The following is a 20,784-nucleotide window of genomic DNA, read 5'->3' as shown; positions in this document are numbered from 1 at the left end:
TAAAATGATTAATTCTATAAACACGTTTTCATAATATTTTCTCAGGTATAATTCGCAACTTTTATTTAAATGTGAATATTAGGTAATTATGTTGGTAAAAAATTTTAAACATTGCCGTAATTCTGTATACTCCCTTCAGGCGAGGTCCTCGGACCGGAGTAACCGTCTAGCTGGACGGGATTGGGAATTGGAGTTTACTCAAGTAGTCATTTAATTGAAATTCAAATGGGTTTAATACATTCTGTTTTGGTTTCATATATTATTTTCTATGACATGTTGATAAAGCTGTACTCGTTTTACATCGAAACGCGTTAATGAAGCATAACACGTCCCGACATTGGTTCCGCCCTGTGATGGACCGGACTGTTTTGACGTTACACCAACATGTCCATGCTCCGTCTGACAGTTCTGGTTCCGTGACCGCTAAAATGGAAATGTGTAATTCGTGAAAATAACACGTTGATGCCGCCGTAAATGTAGCACCGCATTTACATCGAGGGCTTTGGGATATTTTAACCAAAACTATGGCTCGGGTTGTGAAAGTGTTTCGGACTCTGCGGAATAACTGGAAGAAGTCCACATTTGCTGTGTGCGTCCTGTCCTACGGCAGCTACTGGCTGAATGGTAAATACAGGTGAGTATTTCAGGTTATGATATTGCCTCAGATGAGAATAATTATACAGGGCTGTGCTACTGATTGTCCGTGTGTCTCACATTGTGTGTCTGTGCTTTATCAGTGACAATGTTCTGCGCAGAGAGGCTTGTCTCGCCGCCAGGGTAAGGCATCCCATTATTCTTGCACTTCATGTCGTCACATTCAAAGCACATAGTCCTCACCATCACCATCATCTTTTCTGTTAGGAGTTCGGGCGTCAACAGATCGCACCGCAGGAGCGTCTGAGGAAAGCAACAGTGATCTTGAACCCCGCCGCTTGCAGCGGGTAAGAAAGACTCCTCTCACTGACTTCAGACAACAGTCTCTCTCAGAATATTTCCAACTTCCTCTCTTAATCTTCCCCAGGAAAGCCAAGAACCTGTTTGAAAAGAATGCTGCCCCGCTCTTACACCTGGCTGGTGTGGAGATTACAATAGTAAAGGTATTACACTTGGAACCCATCGGTGCTATCAGTAGCTCTAGTAGGGATCCCATCACGCGACACGGTGATCATATATCCTGTTTTCCTCTGCAGACGGATTATGAAGGCCAGGCAAAGAAACTGATGGAGTTCATGGAACATACGGACATGCTCATCGTGGCCGGAGGAGATGGCACCTTGCAGGAAGTCGTCACAGGTTTACTGCGAAGAGCAGATCAAGTAGGTGTCACACAGTTACTGTGATTGATCTTCAAGATGACTTAATTAAAACTTCTCTTTTATTGATGTCACTGATGGATGTTTCATGACCACAGGACACATTCTGTAACACCCCGATTGGATTCATTCCACTGGGCTCTCGCAATTCCCTGAGTCCAAGTCTTCACTTCCTCAGCGACAACAAGATAAAGTAGGTTTCTCTACAATACTGTCAGGAAAGTTCCTGATCGTATCATCGTGTAATCACCTGTGATAACCTGTGTACCGGATGTATTTCATCAAGTAAATGTATACATGGATATGGGCACGGTATGCGTTTCCTCATATGTAACCTAAACCCACTTTTCCACCCTTTCCAGAGACATTACATCAGCAACACTGTCCATTCTAAAGGGAGAAACCGTACCGCTGGATGTGCTGCAAATCAAAGTGAGAAACGGCCTCTGTTTATTCTGCAAAAGCCCCAAAGCTATCGACATCGTATTTGTCTTGAATGCAGATACTTCCTCATGTCGGTATTTGTTTTCAGGTCAAATAAACAAATATTATAATAAATATATGATGTCAAAAAGGATGTGTCAGCGGTAAGACAGAAATTAAATTGTGTGTGTGTGTGTGTGTGTGTGTGTGTGTGTGTGTGTGTGTGTGTGTGTGTGTGTGTGTGTGTGTGTGTGTGTGTGTGTGTGTGTTTCTAGGGGGAGAAGGAGCAGCCAGTCTTCGCTCTGACGGGACTACGTTGGGGGGCTTTTAGAGACGTGGCTGCAACCATCAGCAAGTAAGAATACACAATTGGTCACTCTGATTATAACTAGGACATAATTCCCCATACAAAAGAATAATTTACCATATTTCCTCATAGATATTGGTACCTTGGACCACTGAAGACAAATGCAGCACATTGGTTTAGTACTCTACGGGTAAGGCAATACATTTTCTTAACATGCTCGGGTAAGCCTTTTATAAAATATCCATGTCAGCAACCATCAATGTCACAGAGGTTCCTCCCTCTTATGAAAAAAATCAGCATGTTTTTTGCTTTCTGCAACTCTCCAGTTATGACTTTGCTAAGTATATTTTCTTTCAAAGGAGGCATCTTTGGCATGTATCGCTTATTTTCTACACCCATATTGAGTCATTCTACCTTAAAAAGCTGTGATCCTGAAACCTGGTTTCAGTGCAATCCCTGTATCCTAATGATGATACAAATGGTGCTGTAGAAGTTCTCCTTCCTGATATTCTGTATAGTTTTGAATAAGACACCAAATAACATTAAATATACATTTATCATGTATTTTCTTATTTTGAACCGTTTAAATATTGAATATCTAGCCTCAATATCTAATGTTATTATCTCATCAAAGATGGTAGATGTTGTGAGGTTTTTTCTGTATTTCATGTATTCCCCTGTTTCCCTGTCACCCATGACTGTTATAGTTATGTGCCTGCAGATGTATTTTATTCCTGCGCTGTTTTCTCTCAGGAGTGGCCCCTGGTCCGTGAGATCTCGGTGTCCTACCTGGATCCCACCCTGCGGCCCCTTGACCTGCCCCCTCAGAAGCCCCCCAGACCCAACCTGCTGCACCGCATCATCCGCAGGCTCCAAAACCGCTGGAACCCCCCCGTCGAAGGTAGTGTGCGTCATTGTGTTGACACTTTGATCACAGCTCGACAACATGATGCCAAATCCCAACAGTCAAAGACGGAGAGTTGTATTCATCTTTTGGTGGTTTGTGTGTGTCTTTGCTCAGAGCCTCCAAAAGTGGAAGAGCCAGAGCAGTGGAAGGAGGAGCATCTGTCCACGCTAGAGCTGTATATTCAAACACACAACAAAAACCCAGTGGAGAGGGTCAGTCCAAAATAATTTCATTGTACTGCTTCTTCTAAAATGATTATGAGATCCCACTCATGTGCTTTGTTTTCCTCTTCGATCGTTCCAAAAACGATAATTTGTTTCTATTCATTTGAACTTGCAGCGCATAAATGACTCCCTGATGATCTCTGCCGAACCGGACAACTTCACAGTGGGCGAGTACATCACTGTCGGGTCAGTTGAGCCACCTTTTAAAATGTATATTAGTCTGCTGCAAACGGAGACAATATACATAATATAAAAGTTCAAGTAAAATAATGCAAATGTAAATTCTCCATTATAGAAGTAAAAAAGAAGAGGACCCCTCTGCATTCACTAAAGACGCCACGAAACTGGAAGCCAGTGTTTGTCAGCTGCAGCTGCCCGAGGTCAGAAACCCCGTCTGAGTGACTTGATCCTATTTCACTGTTTAAGGATTGTGCTGATATTATGTAGTTTACTTTCTAAAGCTGTTTCTGTTAGTTTTAGTCGTGACATGTAACTCGGTGTCCCTGACCCCGCAGGGTGCGGCTGGCTTCTACAACATCGACAACGAGGAGTACGAGGCCATGCCTGTAGAGGTGAGGCTGTTGCCACGGAAACTCCGTTTCTTCATCAGTGCGGAGCGCAGAGAGCAGCTCCTCTCTCAGACGCAGGGATGAAAAAACATTGAACCAGAAAGAAGATAAGAACAGCGAGGCGAAAACTGAAACGCAAAAGCAAAGAAGCAGATGCCTCGAGACTCTGAAGTCAGACGGACGTCGGCTTTGCCAGCAGTTTTGAACGCTCAGGAAGTACCGATGGATCGTTTCACGACATGTAGACGATCACTTGAACAATTATAAGGAGGATTACATTACATGCTGTTGTACATTAAAGGACCAAGGCTTTGTTTCTTTAAGCCAGTAACCCGTGTACTGGGTTGTCTTACAAAACTTCATGTTTACTATTCCCATCACGTTTGAACTTGGTCAATAAAAATAGTTTCTGCCCATATCAACACAAAGTTGTTTTTTCATTCCCAGTTTGACATTTAGTATGTAAGCATTTAGCGAATGCCTGGTTTAAATATAGAGTGCAGGCGTCGGGTTGGAGGGCTATAGGTGAGAGACGCTCCAAGAATCATGGATAGGTTTGTGGTGTGTAGAATATATAAATTATAGGGATGCTGCAGCATTCTGAATGTGTTGCCAAAGATCTGATACCAGGCGTGTGGCAGACTCCTCGTGAGGCTGGGTGTGATCTGACAGATGGAGACAGCAAAGCTGCAGGATTAAGCAAGTGGCTGCATCACAGACCTCTTATCGTATTTGTTTGTTCAAGGAAACAAAGGGAGGCTCTTGGTTTAGTTTGTGTCGTGTTACTTGTGATTGAAAAACCCTTGTAGGGGAACAGCAGTGACTGAATAGGTAACATTTTAAAGGAACTTGTTCTTTTTACTGCAAAAGATCAAAGATCAACCTAATAGAAAAATTAACATGTTGTGAAATGTTACAGGGGTACCTTAGTGATTTAGTATCACACTTCCCTATATTTGGGGGATTCACAAGAGACAGATAACATTGTTGAGGCTGCGGTATCCTGACTTTTTGTCACTGGCATGCTCTTATCCTACGTTTCCCACAATGCCCGTGGGTAGCATCTTTACTTGAATCCTATTTGCCTGCCGAAATGGTCACCTCTTTCAACAGTTTGTAACACAGGTTTTTGTCAAGTCTCAAGCTCAGACAGGGCACCAGGGCAATTTCCTTCGACTTTAGAAGAATCCTTCTAAAGCCAAAGGAGACATACAACTGTTTCACAGGCTGGAGAATTAATTCCTCACTACAAGTAAACTGAACTTTGTAATATTATCCGTGGAAGGCTCTTTTAATGAACTAGTAGTGAAAACAGTAAAATGCTGCTTACATGTTAAAAGCGTCAATAATAAAGATTCCATACTTAAGTTTCTAACAGTTTTTTTTGCATGAGTACTTCCACTTGTAATAATGCAAGTACATTTGATCATACTTTTACAAAAGTAGTAAAGTATATTAAATGTTGTATATACTTAATTAGTTGCAAGCTGATCAGATCATCCTGAAAGTCGTGTTGTGTCTTGGAAGGCAATGAAAGCAGTGATGCTGCTCAGCGAGGGAAGAGGAGGTGGAGAGAGAGAGCAGGACTATGAAGGAAATAGAGGGACATAGTTATGCAAGGTAAGAAGCAAAGGATGAGATAACACCTGAACCGTATCAATGGTTTATTGTTTTACGATGGCAGTACAGTGAAATGAACAGTTGCTCATGCTATTCATGTGTACATGACTGACATCTTACAGTGTTTCACATTAGTAAAGACTTATTTTGTTATTCCGTGAATACTCCTGATTTACATCACAATCAAGGAAGAAACAGTTAACACTACTTGGATGTGCTGCTGCATGTGTGCAATACTTCTGCTGTCTTTGACATTCAGTAGTGACACGCTGTACAAACGACTCATTTAGCCAATGCTGGTACACACCAGTGAATAACTACACAAAAGAAGGCAATTTTATACAGTGGGATGTGATGTGTACATTCCGTTTTACATACACCTGAAAGCAAACAGTTAGAGGCAAAGAGTATTACGTCTGCTGAGGAGTCAATAGACCAGTCGGAGTCAACAGGTTTAACTGGACAAAGTAAGGTCATTCAGTCGTGCAGTCAGCAAATACTGTTGACTTACGTACAGGAAGGAGTCGGTCCCGTTGTTGTAAGTTTGAGAGAATCGCATTTCCTTAAGGCCCCATTTAAACAAAGCTCTTTCAAATACAATACTTGGTGGTTTTATTATTATTTTGTAACCAACATTAGGATCCGCCCCAGAAAGATCATTTTTGGAATGTAATAAAGAATTAGCAATGGACATTTGTAGATTCATGACGTGTTTGAAAAAATATGACTTGGTGTTTTAGCTTGTTTAAAAAGGGGGTTTACGAGAAAGCTGAGAACCACTACTCCAAATTTATACGAGACATCATCAGCCTCGTGTGTTCCAACATGGAACATTGGCTACGTGATGGATTAAATAAAACCAGTCTGCCAGGATAATTCAAAACACACAGTTGGCCCATCAGGAGTGGGATTCACTCAATAGGACAGTGATGAAAAGACAGGAAAAAAACCTTAGCTAAAACAGATTGGGAGGGGGGGGGCTCTTAAAGCTTCTGCCCATCCTTCAGTGTGACAAACACCAGATCTCTAAAAACACAAAGAGATCTTTGTCAGGGACGCAGACGAGCAAACAGGAACTCTTTGAAGCTGATCAACAGGAAAACCACAAACGGCTCCATCAAGGACTCTTCGCTCAACACGATCACAACATATATTGGCTGCCGTTGATGAACTTGTCTCTGGTTAGAGAAAAAAATAAAAATAAAATAATGGCAGCCTGTATACACACACACACACACACACACACACACAGTCCCTTCACTTCATAACCACCTGCTGGCTCAGACCGTTGGTCATAAACATAACGTAAAAAGATACAGTTGAACATGATCACTGTGCGCATCAGGGAGTATGCCTGTGGTGCAGCATTCATGATGAGTTAGTGGTGTGGAGTCACATTCATTGACAAGAACCTCCGTTTAGGGTAAAACACGAAACACAAACAGGAAGTTTCCAGGACGCCACATCACCAGATCTACCTTGTGCTGAAGGTGCATACAATGTGAACAAAGTATTTAACAGCTCGTCTCTGCTCAGTCTCAGCTTCATAACAGTTAACCGTTCCAATTATTAAAAATCACACTCTTTTGCGAACATCCTCCCCGCTCACTTTCAGCCGCGAAAGAAATAGAAAAAACTAGAAAAACGCATCTACATGAAGAGGGCTGGTTTCAACTAACACAACTTCTATTGCTACCTTTTTGAAAGGTAAATAAAGTAGTCAAAAAGCATTCGAGTCACTAAATAATATCATCCAAGTATGTTATACACCTAGAATCTTCTATACAAATCTATTTGTAGCACATAAATTAATTTCCAGCAGTAAAACATAATATTAATCTTTTCTTCAGACAAATCGTATGTGCACCCCAAAGCTGCAGGATTGTGAACGTTTCAATGACTTCTCCAGTGTGATGGATGCAGTGAAGAACAACCAATCATCGTGCAGCAATGACCGGGCCCAATCAAGAGCTCCAGCCCTGCCCACTTCCGCTGGAATTTAAGTTAGACAAGAGCACACAAGCAAACTAGTATTTCTGACACACAAAAAAAGAAACAGCACTGAGCGACGCAAGATGTGAATGGTTGTAAGACCATGCAGCTGCCGAGTGGACTTGTCTACGAGGCAAGTGTTTATCAGCCCCCGTGGAGCAGTGCGCCAACGCTAACGGTCCTCATCCTCCAACACTGTTTGCAAACAGTCTCCACGGGTCCGATGAGACACACAAAGAGAAAAAACAGACACCCAGAACGGGACAGCGGGCGACAGATGGAAGTCCCAGGGTGGAGGCAGTGTCTGCGTCGTCTTGGTGCGAGTGGGCCTCGAAGGCACAAATATCCAGTGGCGCTCCGAGTTTCCCAGGCTGACGCGCGCTCAGGGGCAGCAGAGCTGGTCTATGACCAGCGTGACGTCAATCCCGTACACCTCCAGCAGGTCCACCAGGAAGGATCGATCGCCCTGGGGATCCAGCCCCATGGCTCTCACGTGCTCAGCGGTGAGGATGGGATCGCTGCTCCCCGCTATGTCCGACAGGGTCTGAAAGATGCGGTTGTTCAGCTCCATGAAGAACCTGGGAGAGGATGAAAGACAGGCGCGTCATGCGACGGTCCTCCGCAACACATTCAAAATAAGAAAACCAACATGATAGAACGACTCCTGAAACATACGGCCTGTGATTAGGACTCAAGTACACAAGCAGCTGTGAATGCACTTGTCAAGGACTCACAGAATGAAAAGATCCTCTTCATTTGTCGTGCAGTCTCCATCCACCTCCTGAGAGTAAAGCAACATCTGCCTGGGAAAAAACAGCCATCATCCATCATTATGATATCTATAACATCGTGTGGCCCCTTCACTGGCTAGTATTTTACATTACTAGTGTGTAATGTACCTCTGTTCACTCAGTTTCCTGTACTTCTCCTTATCGGCCGCATTCAGCCGAAGCAGCGGCTGCAAATGGCTTCTGTGCGTTTTCACATTCTGGTTATCAACGTAGACGTCGTACAGCTCCTTCTTGTCCTCAAAAATCTTCTCTGTGGTGCCTGAAACATAATACAAAATATTAAAAAAAAAAACATGCTCACACATAAATGAGTCCTTTTCATAGATTACAGGTAGCGGTCAATCAACCATTTACACACAGTGAAAGCTTCACTCACAGGCCACGTATGACAGCTCTGTTTCCAGGACGCTGATGTCGGCTATGTTGACGTAGAAGAACGGACGTAGTTCAGGCACGGAGACACCGATTCCAGGTAAAGAGACATTGGCCAGGCAGCAACAGCAATACACTGAGGGAAGCACGAGAACACAGAGAGTGAAAAATCTTTATGGAAATAGAAAATGACACCCCGACCTGTTTGTGTCACGAAAAACAGTGCATGTGTTAACAGGTGCATTAGCGCTTCTCACCCCTGTAGCAGACCACGCCTATGGGGGGAGGGGAGAAGATGAGGATCCGCTTCCTCAGCAGTGCAAACTTCCAAAGCACCATTATATGCTCCCCGAAAAACTGGATGAACTGGGACATGCAGCCAGCTGGGTGGGTGATCTGCAGAGAGAGAAGAAAAAAAAGGGATAAATGTGTTTTGTTTTGCTGCTGCTGCGCAAACCCGCCATCACCAATGTGCTCGGCTGCTTTCGCACCTTCATTTCTGGGTGCATACAGCGGTTGATGGAGGTAACACTCCAGGTCGGGCAAGCGGTGACCAGACCATTTCCTGTCGGGGGAAGGACGGCCTTCTTATCCTCGTAGAAGGCCTCCAGCGGAGAATACTGGCCCGGACACTTCAACTGGTGTCTACAAGGCAAAGACGGGAAGAAGATGGGGAGGAGAGGGAAGAAAGAAGAAGAACGTCACGTATGAGTCATCCAAGCCTTTTCTGGTTTGTATAACGGAGCAGATTAAGCTTCCTTTGAGTGCATGCACGTCTGTCGACGTTGCTCGAGCATGAACACTCGGCTCACGCAGAAGGTTTAACAGACAATTACTAAAGCGCCATCAGTTGTTCCTAAATTGGATTGTGGGATCACTGGAGGCAACACGTAGCACACAAGTACTCATGCGTAACATGTATAACCAACACCATTTGGGGTATCTGCTTGCTACTGTGGAGGGACTACAAAATAAAGCCACAGTTACTACACATAAACAGTAGCCTAGATTACCAGTATCTGTTCAGATTAATTCAGATCCACCTTGTATTTGGCAGCAACCCGAGCCGTTTGTATTTGTCAGCCCAAACTGTGGCTGTGTCATATATTTATACATAGTCAATGAGGTGATAAGCTTTTCGTGAGAGAACTGAGGCTGTCGAGGCGTATTCCACCTCCACGCTTATACTTCATACAAAAAAACTGCATGTAAATGGGCTCTTGTGACGATAGCTGGAACCCGGACTCTGGGTTCATGTTTAATAGATGAGTAACATTTTAACAAAGAAGCAAGGGCAGGGGGTAGGCGCATGAAGAGAAGCCTTGAACACACGGCGAGGAGAGAAAATGAAAAGGGGGAGGTAAACAGAACACAAAAAGGTGACAATATTAAGATAAAAACAGCAAAAGAAGACTCACGCATGACACACACATGTCTTACCTGACTTGGTTCTCCAGAAAGTGCATGTAGCGGTACAGCAGAGTGTAGGATGGAGACAGAATCCCCACCGACTTCATCCTCGCGCCTCGCTCCAGCTCACTCTCCACGGGCATGTTGGCAAAACAGGCCAGTCCAAAGTAGCAGCCTTTACGGAAATATCTAGCCCAAGGCAAAGCACAGAGCAGGCGTCAACACAGTGGCAGATGGAACACGCCCGTGTTCCTCTGATGAGTGGATTTCATGTTTCATGATGGGTGTGGGGAGACTGGGGGTACGTACATAAAGTCATTGGTGATCCGATGGGAACCGCTGGCAATTGACTTGAATTCAACTCCATCTAGGTTGATGTCGTGAGGCAGAGACCACTCTACCATGTTCCCTGTCATGCACACATACACACAAATAAACCATCAGAACACTTTCCATTTTGGCTTCTTCCATTCCGGCGACTTCCTCTAATTCTGTATGTTAGTCATGTAGTAGCAGGAAGAGGTCAGGGACAGTAAGACATCTCTGACTCAGCTGTACTGTAACTATGTTTCCTCTGAAGACTCCCACTGACTCCTGGTCTTGTTGTCAGTTCCGAGGGGATGGTTTCCTTAATACCAGCCCGGTACCGACTTAAATCAGGGTTATTTCCCCACAGTGGGTTGATTGAAGCTATTTATCAGGGTCTTGACATTTGAAATGTTTGACGACCACACCTGGACTGACTGCAACATACACCCTTCGCCACCATGACTCAGTATTTTGCACTTAACAATATCAGACATTCCCAAGACAATAACAATGTCAGAACATTTAGTTATCTAGACAGTCCACAAATGAGACTATTACACAAAAAATAAAAACATATCTCATACTAGATCTGATTTTACATACCTGATCTTGTATCAAAGGTGACCACAAACACAGCCACGATCTGGTCCTTTTCCTCCCACTGATCCCTCGCCGAGAGGCCGGGGAAGGGAGCGTGCCGATCCGACCCGAGAGGCTCTGTCCGCGGGCGGCCCGGGCTTCCGTTCCCGCTGGCTACCCCAGCTGTTAAGCTTCTCGTCGGGCTGCATGTGACGGTGGTGGCCGCGGGGCCACCGCTGGTGCCGGTCCTCTTCGGCTTGTGCCGCCCGGCTGGATGCGAACTTTTCGGCGCGTCCTCCTCCCCCAACGGCGGCGGAGGCTGCTGCTGCTGGGCCGCCGGGTTCGGACCGGGCGCCGGGATCTCCTCCCAGTCCAGCAGCGGGGCTCGGTCCGACTGCTTCACCATGGCGCTGCTGCCTCTGAGGACTCGGAAAGGCTGGTGGGAGAAAATGCACACAAAAACTTCCTCTGCCCAGTTGAATCGAGTGCACTAAACAAGCTGCTGGAGCCGGATCATCATTCCCTGCTGCTCGCTGGGTTGTTTTCTCTGCATTTGTAAGCGTGTCACATCCACTGATGGGCTGCTTTTCCTCCGCCCGTCTCACTGTTTTGATGACGTCGCTGACTTCCGCCCACGTGTTTTTATTACTATTTCATACAGTGACCTAATTTTGGTTATGTGCTATTTCTTTTTGCCCATAATGCATTGCAAATTCACATTACTGTGCCCGTCGCATGGGCATTCAGCTGTAGCGTGCCTGCTTTATTCAAGCCTATTACATAACCCTCCACGATATTTTAATGTATGTAGTTCAATGTGAATTTGAAGTTTTCTCGGAATGACATCATCCATATACATAGGCATCCATATGCTTGGTATAGTTCGATGTTCATATTTTTATAGTAACGTCGTATTAAAGTTGTCTACGCAATTAAAGTCAGGTGTGCGGTTTAGGAACAATTCATCCAATCGGAGAGCTAGATCGTGTTGACCCGGCGGTATAGTTTACTTAAACAGGAAGTAATTTACATACAAGGCGCGAAATTCAAGCGTGGTGCTGGTGGTGAGGGGACAAGACTTGTTAGTGAGTATTCATGATGAACACACAATGTTACTCAAACCTAAATGACACACTAACGTGTGCGTGAATGATCACTACGTGAAGCGCCTGTTAGGCTTTCACATCTTCGCTTGACTGGGATTCTGCTCTTCAGTTTAATAATTAAAAGAATAGTAACTTTGACTTGATTATCATATGGAATTCATGTTGTGGAAGTAGAAATAACCTTTTGTCATACTGGATAGATGTAGGCCTACTGTTTTAGAGATTGACTGTAATTTGCAACAGACATGTTTTGTTTCCTCTCATCTTGCTACAGAGACTTAAATAATCTAATGCAAAACATAAATCCCCAATTTAAAACATTAAAGTGTTATTTTTGCTCTCTAAAGGCAGGCAAATGTTGGACTGATCAGTTGAAGGGAAACCTTTTACAAAACTTGGGTCCCAAGTATGGCAACATTGTTTGGCGAGATCAGCCAGCAGCTGGACTTCACTAGCTGTGGAGAGGAGGGGAGTAGCAGTGACAACAGCTCCGATGACTGCATCTTCAGGATCCACAGCCCCAGGATCCACAGCCCCAGGATCCACAGCCCCAGGATCCACAGCCCCAGCTCTGTGTGCAGGACGCCCAGGGCGCAACGCCACCGCAGTAGAAACAACACGGTGTGTTCTCCTTTACAGTGCACCAGCCCGATACCTTATGCCTCCTGGAGTAAACTGAGGCTCTGTGACTCTCCCAGCACACCCAAGGTGAGGAGTAATTCAGATTTATAGTCCTTAGTGTGCCCCTGTGGTCCAAACCAGTTTAACTTCAGTGGGATGAGTTGTGTTTGTCTTTCCCCCCTTACCCCGTAGAGCCTTCTATCGAAGTCGTCCCAGCCTTGCTCCAGCACCAAGACGGGCCGCCCTCAGCGGACCCTGCGTTTCGCCTCAGCTGCTGCTAACCCCATCCAGGCACCGTCGGTCAATGTGAATCCCTTCACCCCCAACACCGGCCGCAGGAACAGCGAGTGGAATATCCGTTGTAGGAGTGACAATGACGATGATTACGGACGCAGGTGACTATGCTCCACGCTTTATTGTGGATCCGTTGAGCCAATATGCGTCCAGCCATTTTTACTCACGGGATGTGATGATATTGTGTGGAAAATTGGCCAAATGTGTAATTTTCTGTAAACATCTCGTATCACAGGGATGAGTAGGCGTCCAAATAAGCCATTTTCTTACAGCAAACCTGTAAATGTCGTCATCGGTTGGTAGATGTCTCCCACAGTGCACTGAGGGTTAAATAAATACAAAAATTGAATTCTCCATCTTTTATTTGTTTAGTCCTCTTGCATACAGGCCTGACTTGTATCCCTTACTAGTGCAATTTTGTTCAGTGTTTAAAGGTATGAAAGCCATTTTCATCTTTCAGGTTGAAACACAGCCTCGCGTCATCTGAGGAGGATGATGAAGCTTTTCTCCCACCAAAGGTACAGCTATTTTTATCAGTGCTTTTCTGGTGGATGTAACACTCCCTCTCAGATGCTTCTGATAAGATTTCATCATCAGGCTTCGTCATCTTCGTCTGCCCCCTCACTTATTGTTTTGTTCCAAATTACATGCTGCCAATCCTACTTCCGGGATTTTCTCAAAGGAATCTCCACTGAAAAAAAAAAAAAAAGTGCAGTCAGAATCGTATTCTCATGAAGTGCTACCATATTTGGCGACTCAAAGAAAACGCGTGTGACGCGTGTTCCTCCTTTATAGAAATGCATTTGATTTTACCACAAGGCCCTCCGTCTGTTTATCTGGCAGAGGCGAGCTGTCCAAGCCTTCATGCTGTCGCGCTATGAGAGTGAGTTCCTGGAGCTGGAGTGCATTGGTGTGGGGGAGTTTGGGGCAGTTTACAAGTGTGTGAAGAGGCTGGATGGTTGCTTGTACGCCATCAAACGCTCTCGCCGTCCCCTGGCAGGCTCCGCCGATGAGTGAGTCAGCAAGCCACTTTTAAAAATGTTGTTCCCGACTTAATCCAAATTTATCTGACCATTTCTCATGTCCTCTCAGGCAGCTGGCCCTAAAGGAAGTGTATGCGCATGCTGTACTTGGGCACCACCCACATGTTGTTCGCTATTATTCAGCATGGGCAGAGGACGATCACATGATTATTCAGAATGAGTACTGTGATGGTAAGTTTCTAAAAGCACGGTATAGGTCAACTTAAATGAAATACTAAATATCTTTTCGGTGAACTACATTGAACTTTGTGGTTTTGATACTGTCGATGTCTGGGTGCCAGGTGGAAGCCTCAGTGATGTCATTGTGACGAAGGAGGAGCTATTTTCAGAGGCTGAGTTGAAAGATCTGCTCTTACAAGTGTCTATGGGGCTCAAATACATCCACAGCTCAGGACTCGTACACCTGGACATCAAACCAAGTAAGTGAGCAGTTCCCCATGTCTTTCTCGTAACGTCCAAACCGTTGTGCCTGGAAACCTTTCTCGTTTCATCCTTTGCAGGTAATATATTCATTTGCCAGCGCCCCAGCACAAGTGCAGCGGGTGAAGGGGAGAGTGAGGAGGAAGATGACCGAAGCGCTTCAGCAGGAGTCATTTACAAAATCGGTATTGTATTTAACGTTGGATGGATTTTTCCCTTTCAATGTTTTTTCCCCCATCAAGTCTCAGTCTTGTTTTTTCTTCAGGGGATCTGGGTCATGTGACGTCAACCAACAGTCCTCAAGTTGAGGAAGGGGACAGCCGCTTTCTGGCCAGAGAGGTCCTGCATGAGGTAAAAATGTTGCAAAGCATTTTGGTGTTAAAGGAAAAGTAGGCTCGGGTCCGAGTTGATTGCACCTCACTGTCGGTTAAAGGGCCAGTGTGTAGCATTTAGGGCGATCTATTGGCAGAAATTGAATTAAATTGATGAAATATGTTTATTTTTTCTGTATAATTAACGGAAAATAAGAATCTGCTCTAGATAAGGTCATTCTCGTTTGTGCATCGACCACCGTAGTTCTCCTACACGCTTGGCACACGGGAGCGGTTGCAGTCGGTTGCAATCTACAATCTCACCACTAGATGCATCCAAATCATACACGGTGCTTTAAAAAAAACTGCCTGGAAAACAATCTAAAATTCAGAGGTCCAGCTGTATTTGCAGTGTTTTATTTCCGATGTCTCTCTGCTCTCTAGGAGTACAGCCACCTGCCAAAGGCAGACATCTTCGCTCTGGGCCTTACGATCCTGCTGGCAGCCGGTGCTCCTCCTCTTCCTCAAAATGGAGATGAGTGGCACAGCCTCAGGGAGGGGAAGCTGCCCGAACTGCCAACAGAGCTATCTCCTTCCTTCAGAGGCCTACTTCAGGTGCTCTTATTTCTTTGCTGATTGTTTTTGTTAAGAAGTTTGATTTATATAACTCTATTATAATTATAAAGAGATTTCTTTGAATTTCTGTGACACAACACTAGCATAGCTTGTTGAAAATGTTTTTTTTTCTCTCTTTGTGTCAGTTGTTGCTGGATCCAGACCTGACGAGGCGTCCGTCTGCCAGGGAGCTTTGCAAGCACCCGGTCTTACGGGAGGAGAGGACGGGGAGGGTGGCTGCTCAGCTACGCAGAGAGCTCAATGTAGAGAAGTTCAGGACGGCCATGCTCGAAAAGTATGAGGGGGGAAACATGAGTTCTGGGTTTCAGGCCCACCCGTCGTCTTCAGCATTCATTCAGTTAAAAGCATTCACTTATTTTCGTTTTCTCCACAGAGAGCTCCAGGAGGCTCGTCAGGCAGCTTCGTCGCCCCAGCAGCACTTCTGTCCTGGGCTGAAACCTGCCAAGTTGGGGTCCGTACCCAGAGCTGGAAGGAGGCTTGTTGGCGGGAAGGCGGCGCGATCAATGAGCTTTGGTTGCTCGGGATATGGCGTCTGATGAGACGTCATGACACACACATGCACCTGTCCTTTGCTCGGATGAGATGTGCAACCAGGCTTTGGTTAAAAATTGAAACATGGACATAACGGTATTCAAAGACTTATACATCTTCAGAGTTGTGGTTTGTGTGACGCAGAGTTTTGATTTGTGTGTGTGTGTTTTTTTTTTTTTTTAAAGGACTTATCTGACTCACTCAAACCCCTTTTCAAGTGACTCTGTCAGAGGCAGGACGTGACCACTGCAGTCCAATGTTCTTTTTTAACTGTAAATAAAGATTTTAAGCATTTTATCAGATGGATTTCCTTTTTTATGTTTATTAAAGTTGGCTTTGCAACACTTAACTCTTGACCCATGTAATCCAAAAAGCACATTAAGAAAGGCTGATGGAGCGAGCCACACAGGGACTTTCCACTGACTCTTATCTGGAACTGCAGCCAACTGTGTGACTGAGACTAGTGGTGCACTCGGGAAGCAGCTATGCGCCATCATACCGCAAATTCAATGTTTTGAGAGCAGGTTACGCGATTACACCATTTCCCACATAGATTTTTTTAAAGCACCGTGACATAAGGTAACGATCAGCAATATAAAGTAAAGGCTGAAAGATGCATCAAAAACACACTGGACACGTTCTTTCGTTTTATATTTCTGTTCCAGCTGATATTTTTATTATTATTAATCTCAAGTGTTGTCTGATGTTTGTGGGGTTTCTATTTAGTTTAGTGTGGCGTGTACGGATGTCCGACTGTACTTGAAAGCACCATGAGGCATTAATGCCCACCCCCCAAAAAAACTCGGCTCATGCGCCACAACTGGATGAGCTGCTGGCGCGCGATGGCGCATCACTAATCCGCAGTCGTTGGTAGTTAAAAAGCTGAACCGCCCGGCCTAAGAGACGAATGTAAGTACAATCAACACACGTCTCCAGTCTGACTCGGCGTTAAGCTTAACGTTGACTTCATTCTCGACTTTTTAACGTGAGCTAATGCAGCGTTGATAACTTAAGTTAGCATTAGCTCATATTTCTAGCCAGTTTACCGGACGGCATCCTGACGACATATTCCGTGAATGTGACGTAACGCTAGTTGTTGTTGTGGTGGTTTGTAGTTGATACTGTTTAATTATATTCATTAGTCCTCAAACTTGAACGCCTTTCCTCTTTTATAAAACCTAACTTTGTGTAGCTGGCTGCCGCTAACTTTGCGTGAGTTTTGTGCTCTTTAAGCTAACATTACTAACGTTAACTTCCCTAAATAATTATTAAAGACCGCAGAGTGATGATCGATGGACGACCTGGGGAACCTGAGCACTGAGCCAAACGCCGCCTTGGTCATTCTGGCCTTCCTCCAAGCCGACTGTCGGACTTCAGAGTACGGGAAGGAGCTCCTCTCCCTGGGCAAGGACTTGAATCTCACCCGGGACGTCTCCAGGAGAGACGCGCTGGAGGATGGAGACCTCGAAACGGACGGTCACGTGCCCAGTTGCATCACGGCTGCTCTCAGTGACATCCAGCCTTCAGTGGAGCTGCAGTGGCCTCGTGAGTAGCTGTACTATGCTCGTGTAAAGGTGATATTAGGGAGTCTGTGTCTGGCATGTGGTTTCACACACCTGTGTTAAAGTTATCCCACTTTATCACAGCCAAAGTAGTTTTTCGGTTATAGTAATGAAACCACTGGGACAGCAGGAAGTGACGTCTGTTCACCATTTCATCTAATTAGTGACTCAGTTAATGCAAACTTGGATCCTCATTCAAACACCTCTCACGTGATCACTGTATAAACCAGGGTTCTTATCGTCATGGAAAACCTGGAAAAGTCATTTAATTTAAAAATGGTTATTTCCAGGCCTGGAAAAGTCGTTGAAATGTGTTATATTTATGTGTTCATGACGTTAATTTACGCTGAGTTTGAAATAATGAATATGCTTTTAAAAGAAAGACGCTAAAAATATAAGCAGGCATACACTCTTATCTATATAAATGTTTATTATTTTAATTAAACTATTCTATCTCTTCATTTGTGTCATTTAAGGCATACTGTGTGCTTTGGAGTTCTCATTGTTAGTTTAAATACTACATTTTCTCACTTTTTCATGTATACACCGAGATTTCACAAAATATTTGGTCATGGAAATCCATTGGTCAAAATGTGTATGAACCCTGATTAACTCACATCATCAAATCCACAGTATCAAATGTGTGGTTGGTGTCCAGAATATTGAAATGGATCAAATGAAGGTGCATTGCTAGGAAACGTATATTTCTCCATCTGTCCTTGCTGTTTAATCCAGAAACAAACATTATGTTCACTAAAGTGTACTGATCTTGTTTTCCTGTAGGGAACCGTGCAGAGGCAGCAGATCTTCAGCAGATCGCAGAAGGGCTGCGAGAAATCGCAGACCAGCTTGAACACCGTGTCGTAGCTGAGGCTACGCGGAACCTCAGCAGGAACATATCGGCCTCCCCCTCTGAGGTGAGTCTACTGAGCACAGGGCGTGATGATGTTGTAAAGGCCATTGTCTGTAATATATATAGATAATCTGAGTCAAAGTTACCAAGAGGCAGAAAAACTACTGTGTATAACAGGGAGATCCAGATTTTGTATCTTGCAATTTACCTGTTATTAAAGATGTCCACGGTTTCCACTTTAAAAACAAGTTTATCTGAGGCAGTAGGCCACCCAGGTACTGATTTTTGTCTTGTGATCAATTCAGTTTGTTGTTGATGGCCTAAGTAATAGCCACAGTCATTACATACATGGCCATTGCTAAGTTAAATAGTGCATTCGCTCTTTGCCCTTGAAAGTTAATATTCAATTAAAGCTACGACAAGGGACTTTCTTTATGTGTTGATTTTGGCGGTTCCTGTGGACTAAAGTGTCAGACCGTGCTGCAGTAAAATGAGTTCCCCGGGGGCCTCCCTTTAGTTCCCAGTCTGAGTGAAAGAACTTTCTGGTGAACCTGCATTGATTTTAATCTGATTTTGTGTGAAATCCAACCCAGTGGCAATGATGACGAGCATTAAGAAGAACTACATAGAAACAGCCAATCTAGTCTCTGATGGTCCTGTTTACGTATGTAGGTCATGAAGGGTCATCGGTAATACATTAAGATTGTTTCATAACCAGTTACAAGTTCCTCACAGTAACTTTAAAGGGCATTTCGATTTCATGGTTGTTTTGTGGATTTTGTTGTACAGTGGACATGGTCCACTGTACAACAAAATCACTTTGGGAAACCCCAAGGTTTTTTTTTGCTCTACATTATATTTTATTTGCATAATGTTTTAGTGTTGCAAGAACACTTACCTCTCAGATATAATTGCTACTAGGGCAAGATATTCAATTATTTTTGCCCCAGGAACTACACATTTGAGTTCCCTAATAAAGCAATATGCATATACTGAGATTTGCTAGATTAAGGTAATTCAATTTGAATTATTTAATTGTTTGATAAATGAATGTCCACAAGTACAATTTCCTATAGATTTTCTTTTATTAGCACTGCAAAAGACCTATTTGTATAGATATTTACATTAATGAGTGAAAGCCGCTTTGCATCCAAATGTTTGTGATCAAAATTTAGAATGAAAACTTCAAAAGACTGTAGACTAAGATGTTGCTGCTCAGGTCATTTTACCTAATTTGTAATTGAAGAGAATTTAATGATTTATATGTTGTACTGCCTTACTTTGACTAAAGTTTCATGTCCCACTTATACTAAAGAATGTGTCTCGAAGCTGGGAAGCCACAACTGGTCGAGTTCTCAGTCGCTCTTGACCGTGGCTAAACAGATTAGAAAGAGGCCGCTGTGGCCTTATATGCCCTTGCTACCGCATATTAACACATAAAGCTTGCTTTTGGCCATTACCGGTCTGGCACAGGGACGGTTGTCTGGTTCCTGTCGTGTGTGGGAGGTTCCGCCTTTGTGCTCAGTGTGGCTCACCCTCGTGACCTTTTAGATGTCTGAATTACAGACGGACTCAGCTCCCTTTTTCGCTACTAAGACTGAGACAAATATGAAAGTCAGATAAGGGGGAGTCTCACAGAAATGGGATAAATATCCATTGCTCTTAGAGAACGGAGCTCACTCTCATTCTGGGGGTGTGCTGACTGTGTGCAGACTGTATGCAGAGCAGACCATCAGGGGAGCTGAGTCCAAGGCCTTGTATTAGGTATGCATTTCATGTATGTGTGTAATTGCTAAATAAATAACCTTAACTGTAATATAACCTGTTCTGTCAATTCTTGAACACTCGAGGAATATCCTGGCGAGGAGGATTCCTTTTCATAATCCAACGGTTACAGTGTACACAACAACTCAATAACCAAAGTGTTCATGTGTCTTCATGTACCAATTGATCCCTTTTGTTCACTTGTGCTTTCCAGCAGTGGAAAGATCACCTGACGTGGGAGGTGAACCGTGTGATGAGTCGGGGCGTGGGCCTGGACCATCTACCCCAGGAGCGTGTCATCGTGGCGCTCACGCTCACCCTGGTGAAGGGAGTGTGCGAGCAGACCCCTCGGCTGCTGAGGAACCTGTTCGACGCCGTGCTGCGGTACTTCAACCCTGCGACGGTCAGGTGACTTTCTGAGCTGCCCGCTGAGAGGAAATAACTGAGAAACGCGTGGTGGAAAACAGCTGCATCTGAGCACCCGCTCCTCATGACCGGTCAACTGTGAAAAGGAGCCGCGCCGACCAAAAAACACTTTTCAAACTAAGAAAAGTGATGATACATTATGAGTTTACAGTCATATTTTGAAAATGGGAAATGGAAAGTTGATTTCGAGACTTGAATATTTTTGTTACTTGATCCGTTTACATTGCTTTGCTTAAACATTTATCTTTTCTTTCGGCATATGCGTCTATGACTATTATAAAGTGTAATTTGATTAAATATATTTTCCAGAGATGTGAGTTTAACTTAAATACTTTAAAATTGTATTTTGTATTCAATAAACAAAGTGTTGATCTTTGGTCAGACTAAATTAAAATCCACAC

General features: G+C 44.2%; 4 protein-coding genes across 4 annotated transcripts; 3 read left to right on the top strand and 1 right to left on the bottom strand.

Moving 5' to 3' along the window:
• The first annotated feature begins 503 nt into the window (after window positions 1–503).
• agk (acylglycerol kinase) lies at window positions 504–4,151 on the top strand. Its single transcript, XM_079224256.1, has 14 exons — window positions 504–634; window positions 738–777; window positions 862–941; window positions 1,022–1,097; window positions 1,191–1,316; window positions 1,412–1,506; window positions 1,676–1,745; window positions 2,012–2,091; window positions 2,176–2,233; window positions 2,797–2,944; window positions 3,065–3,162; window positions 3,290–3,360; window positions 3,470–3,554; window positions 3,690–4,151. The coding sequence occupies exons 1-14, from the start codon at window positions 525–527 to the stop codon at window positions 3,825–3,827; spliced, it is 1,275 nt and encodes a 424-aa protein (XP_079080382.1). The 5' UTR covers window positions 504–524; the 3' UTR covers window positions 3,828–4,151.
• Window positions 4,152–7,633: 3,482 nt separating this feature from the next.
• On the bottom strand, window positions 7,634–11,222 carry dennd11 (DENN domain containing 11; the record flags this gene model as incomplete). Its single annotated transcript, XM_079223493.1, has 9 exons — window positions 7,634–7,933; window positions 8,090–8,158; window positions 8,255–8,405; window positions 8,523–8,654; window positions 8,776–8,914; window positions 9,010–9,163; window positions 9,959–10,117; window positions 10,238–10,337; window positions 10,841–11,222. The coding sequence occupies 9 exons, from the start codon at window positions 11,220–11,222 to the stop codon at window positions 7,738–7,740; spliced, it is 1,482 nt and encodes a 493-aa protein (XP_079079619.1). The 3' UTR covers window positions 7,634–7,737.
• Window positions 11,223–12,330: 1,108 nt separating this feature from the next.
• wee2 (WEE2 oocyte meiosis inhibiting kinase) lies at window positions 12,331–15,783 on the top strand (the record flags this gene model as incomplete). The annotated part of the gene is made up of 11 exons (XM_079223659.1): window positions 12,331–12,630; window positions 12,736–12,938; window positions 13,298–13,355; window positions 13,681–13,850; window positions 13,930–14,051; window positions 14,162–14,299; window positions 14,381–14,485; window positions 14,566–14,651; window positions 15,056–15,226; window positions 15,373–15,521; window positions 15,621–15,783. 11 exons carry the CDS (start codon window positions 12,331–12,333, stop codon window positions 15,781–15,783), a joined length of 1,665 nt encoding a protein of 554 aa, XP_079079785.1.
• Window positions 15,784–16,594: 811 nt separating this feature from the next.
• Window positions 16,595–20,748, top strand: bida (BH3 interacting domain death agonist). Its single transcript, XM_079224139.1, has 4 exons — window positions 16,595–16,687; window positions 17,053–17,323; window positions 18,124–18,257; window positions 20,172–20,748. The coding sequence occupies exons 2-4, from the start codon at window positions 17,071–17,073 to the stop codon at window positions 20,367–20,369; spliced, it is 585 nt and encodes a 194-aa protein (XP_079080265.1). The 5' UTR covers window positions 16,595–16,687; window positions 17,053–17,070; the 3' UTR covers window positions 20,370–20,748.
• The last annotated feature ends 36 nt before the right edge of the window (window positions 20,749–20,784 follow it).

The sequence above is a fragment of the Taurulus bubalis genome, assembly GCF_910589615.1.
Source record: "Taurulus bubalis genome assembly, chromosome: 9".
Taxonomy (NCBI): domain Eukaryota; kingdom Metazoa; phylum Chordata; class Actinopteri; order Perciformes; family Cottidae; genus Taurulus; species Taurulus bubalis.
The sequence above is the reverse complement of the archived record's forward strand: the minus strand, read 5'-3'. Positions and strand labels throughout refer to the sequence as shown.

Excerpts from the sequence above, each read along its gene's own strand:
- bida (XM_079224139.1), top strand. The coding sequence starts at position 17,071 with ATGGACGACCTGGGGAACCTGAGCACTGAGCCAAACGCCGCCTTGGTC. Across the intron at positions 17,324-18,123 it reads AGTGGAGCTGCAGTGGCCTC|GGAACCGTGCAGAGGCAGCA; the intron begins GTGAGTAGCTGT and ends GTTTTCCTGTAG. Across the intron at positions 18,258-20,171 it reads TATCGGCCTCCCCCTCTGAG|CAGTGGAAAGATCACCTGAC; the intron begins GTGAGTCTACTG and ends TGTGCTTTCCAG.
- agk (XM_079224256.1), top strand. The coding sequence starts at position 525 with ATGGCTCGGGTTGTGAAAGTGTTTCGGACTCTGCGGAATAACTGGAAG. Across the intron at positions 942-1,021 it reads AACCCCGCCGCTTGCAGCGG|GAAAGCCAAGAACCTGTTTG; the intron begins GTAAGAAAGACT and ends AATCTTCCCCAG. Across the intron at positions 1,317-1,411 it reads TACTGCGAAGAGCAGATCAA|GACACATTCTGTAACACCCC; the intron begins GTAGGTGTCACA and ends TCATGACCACAG.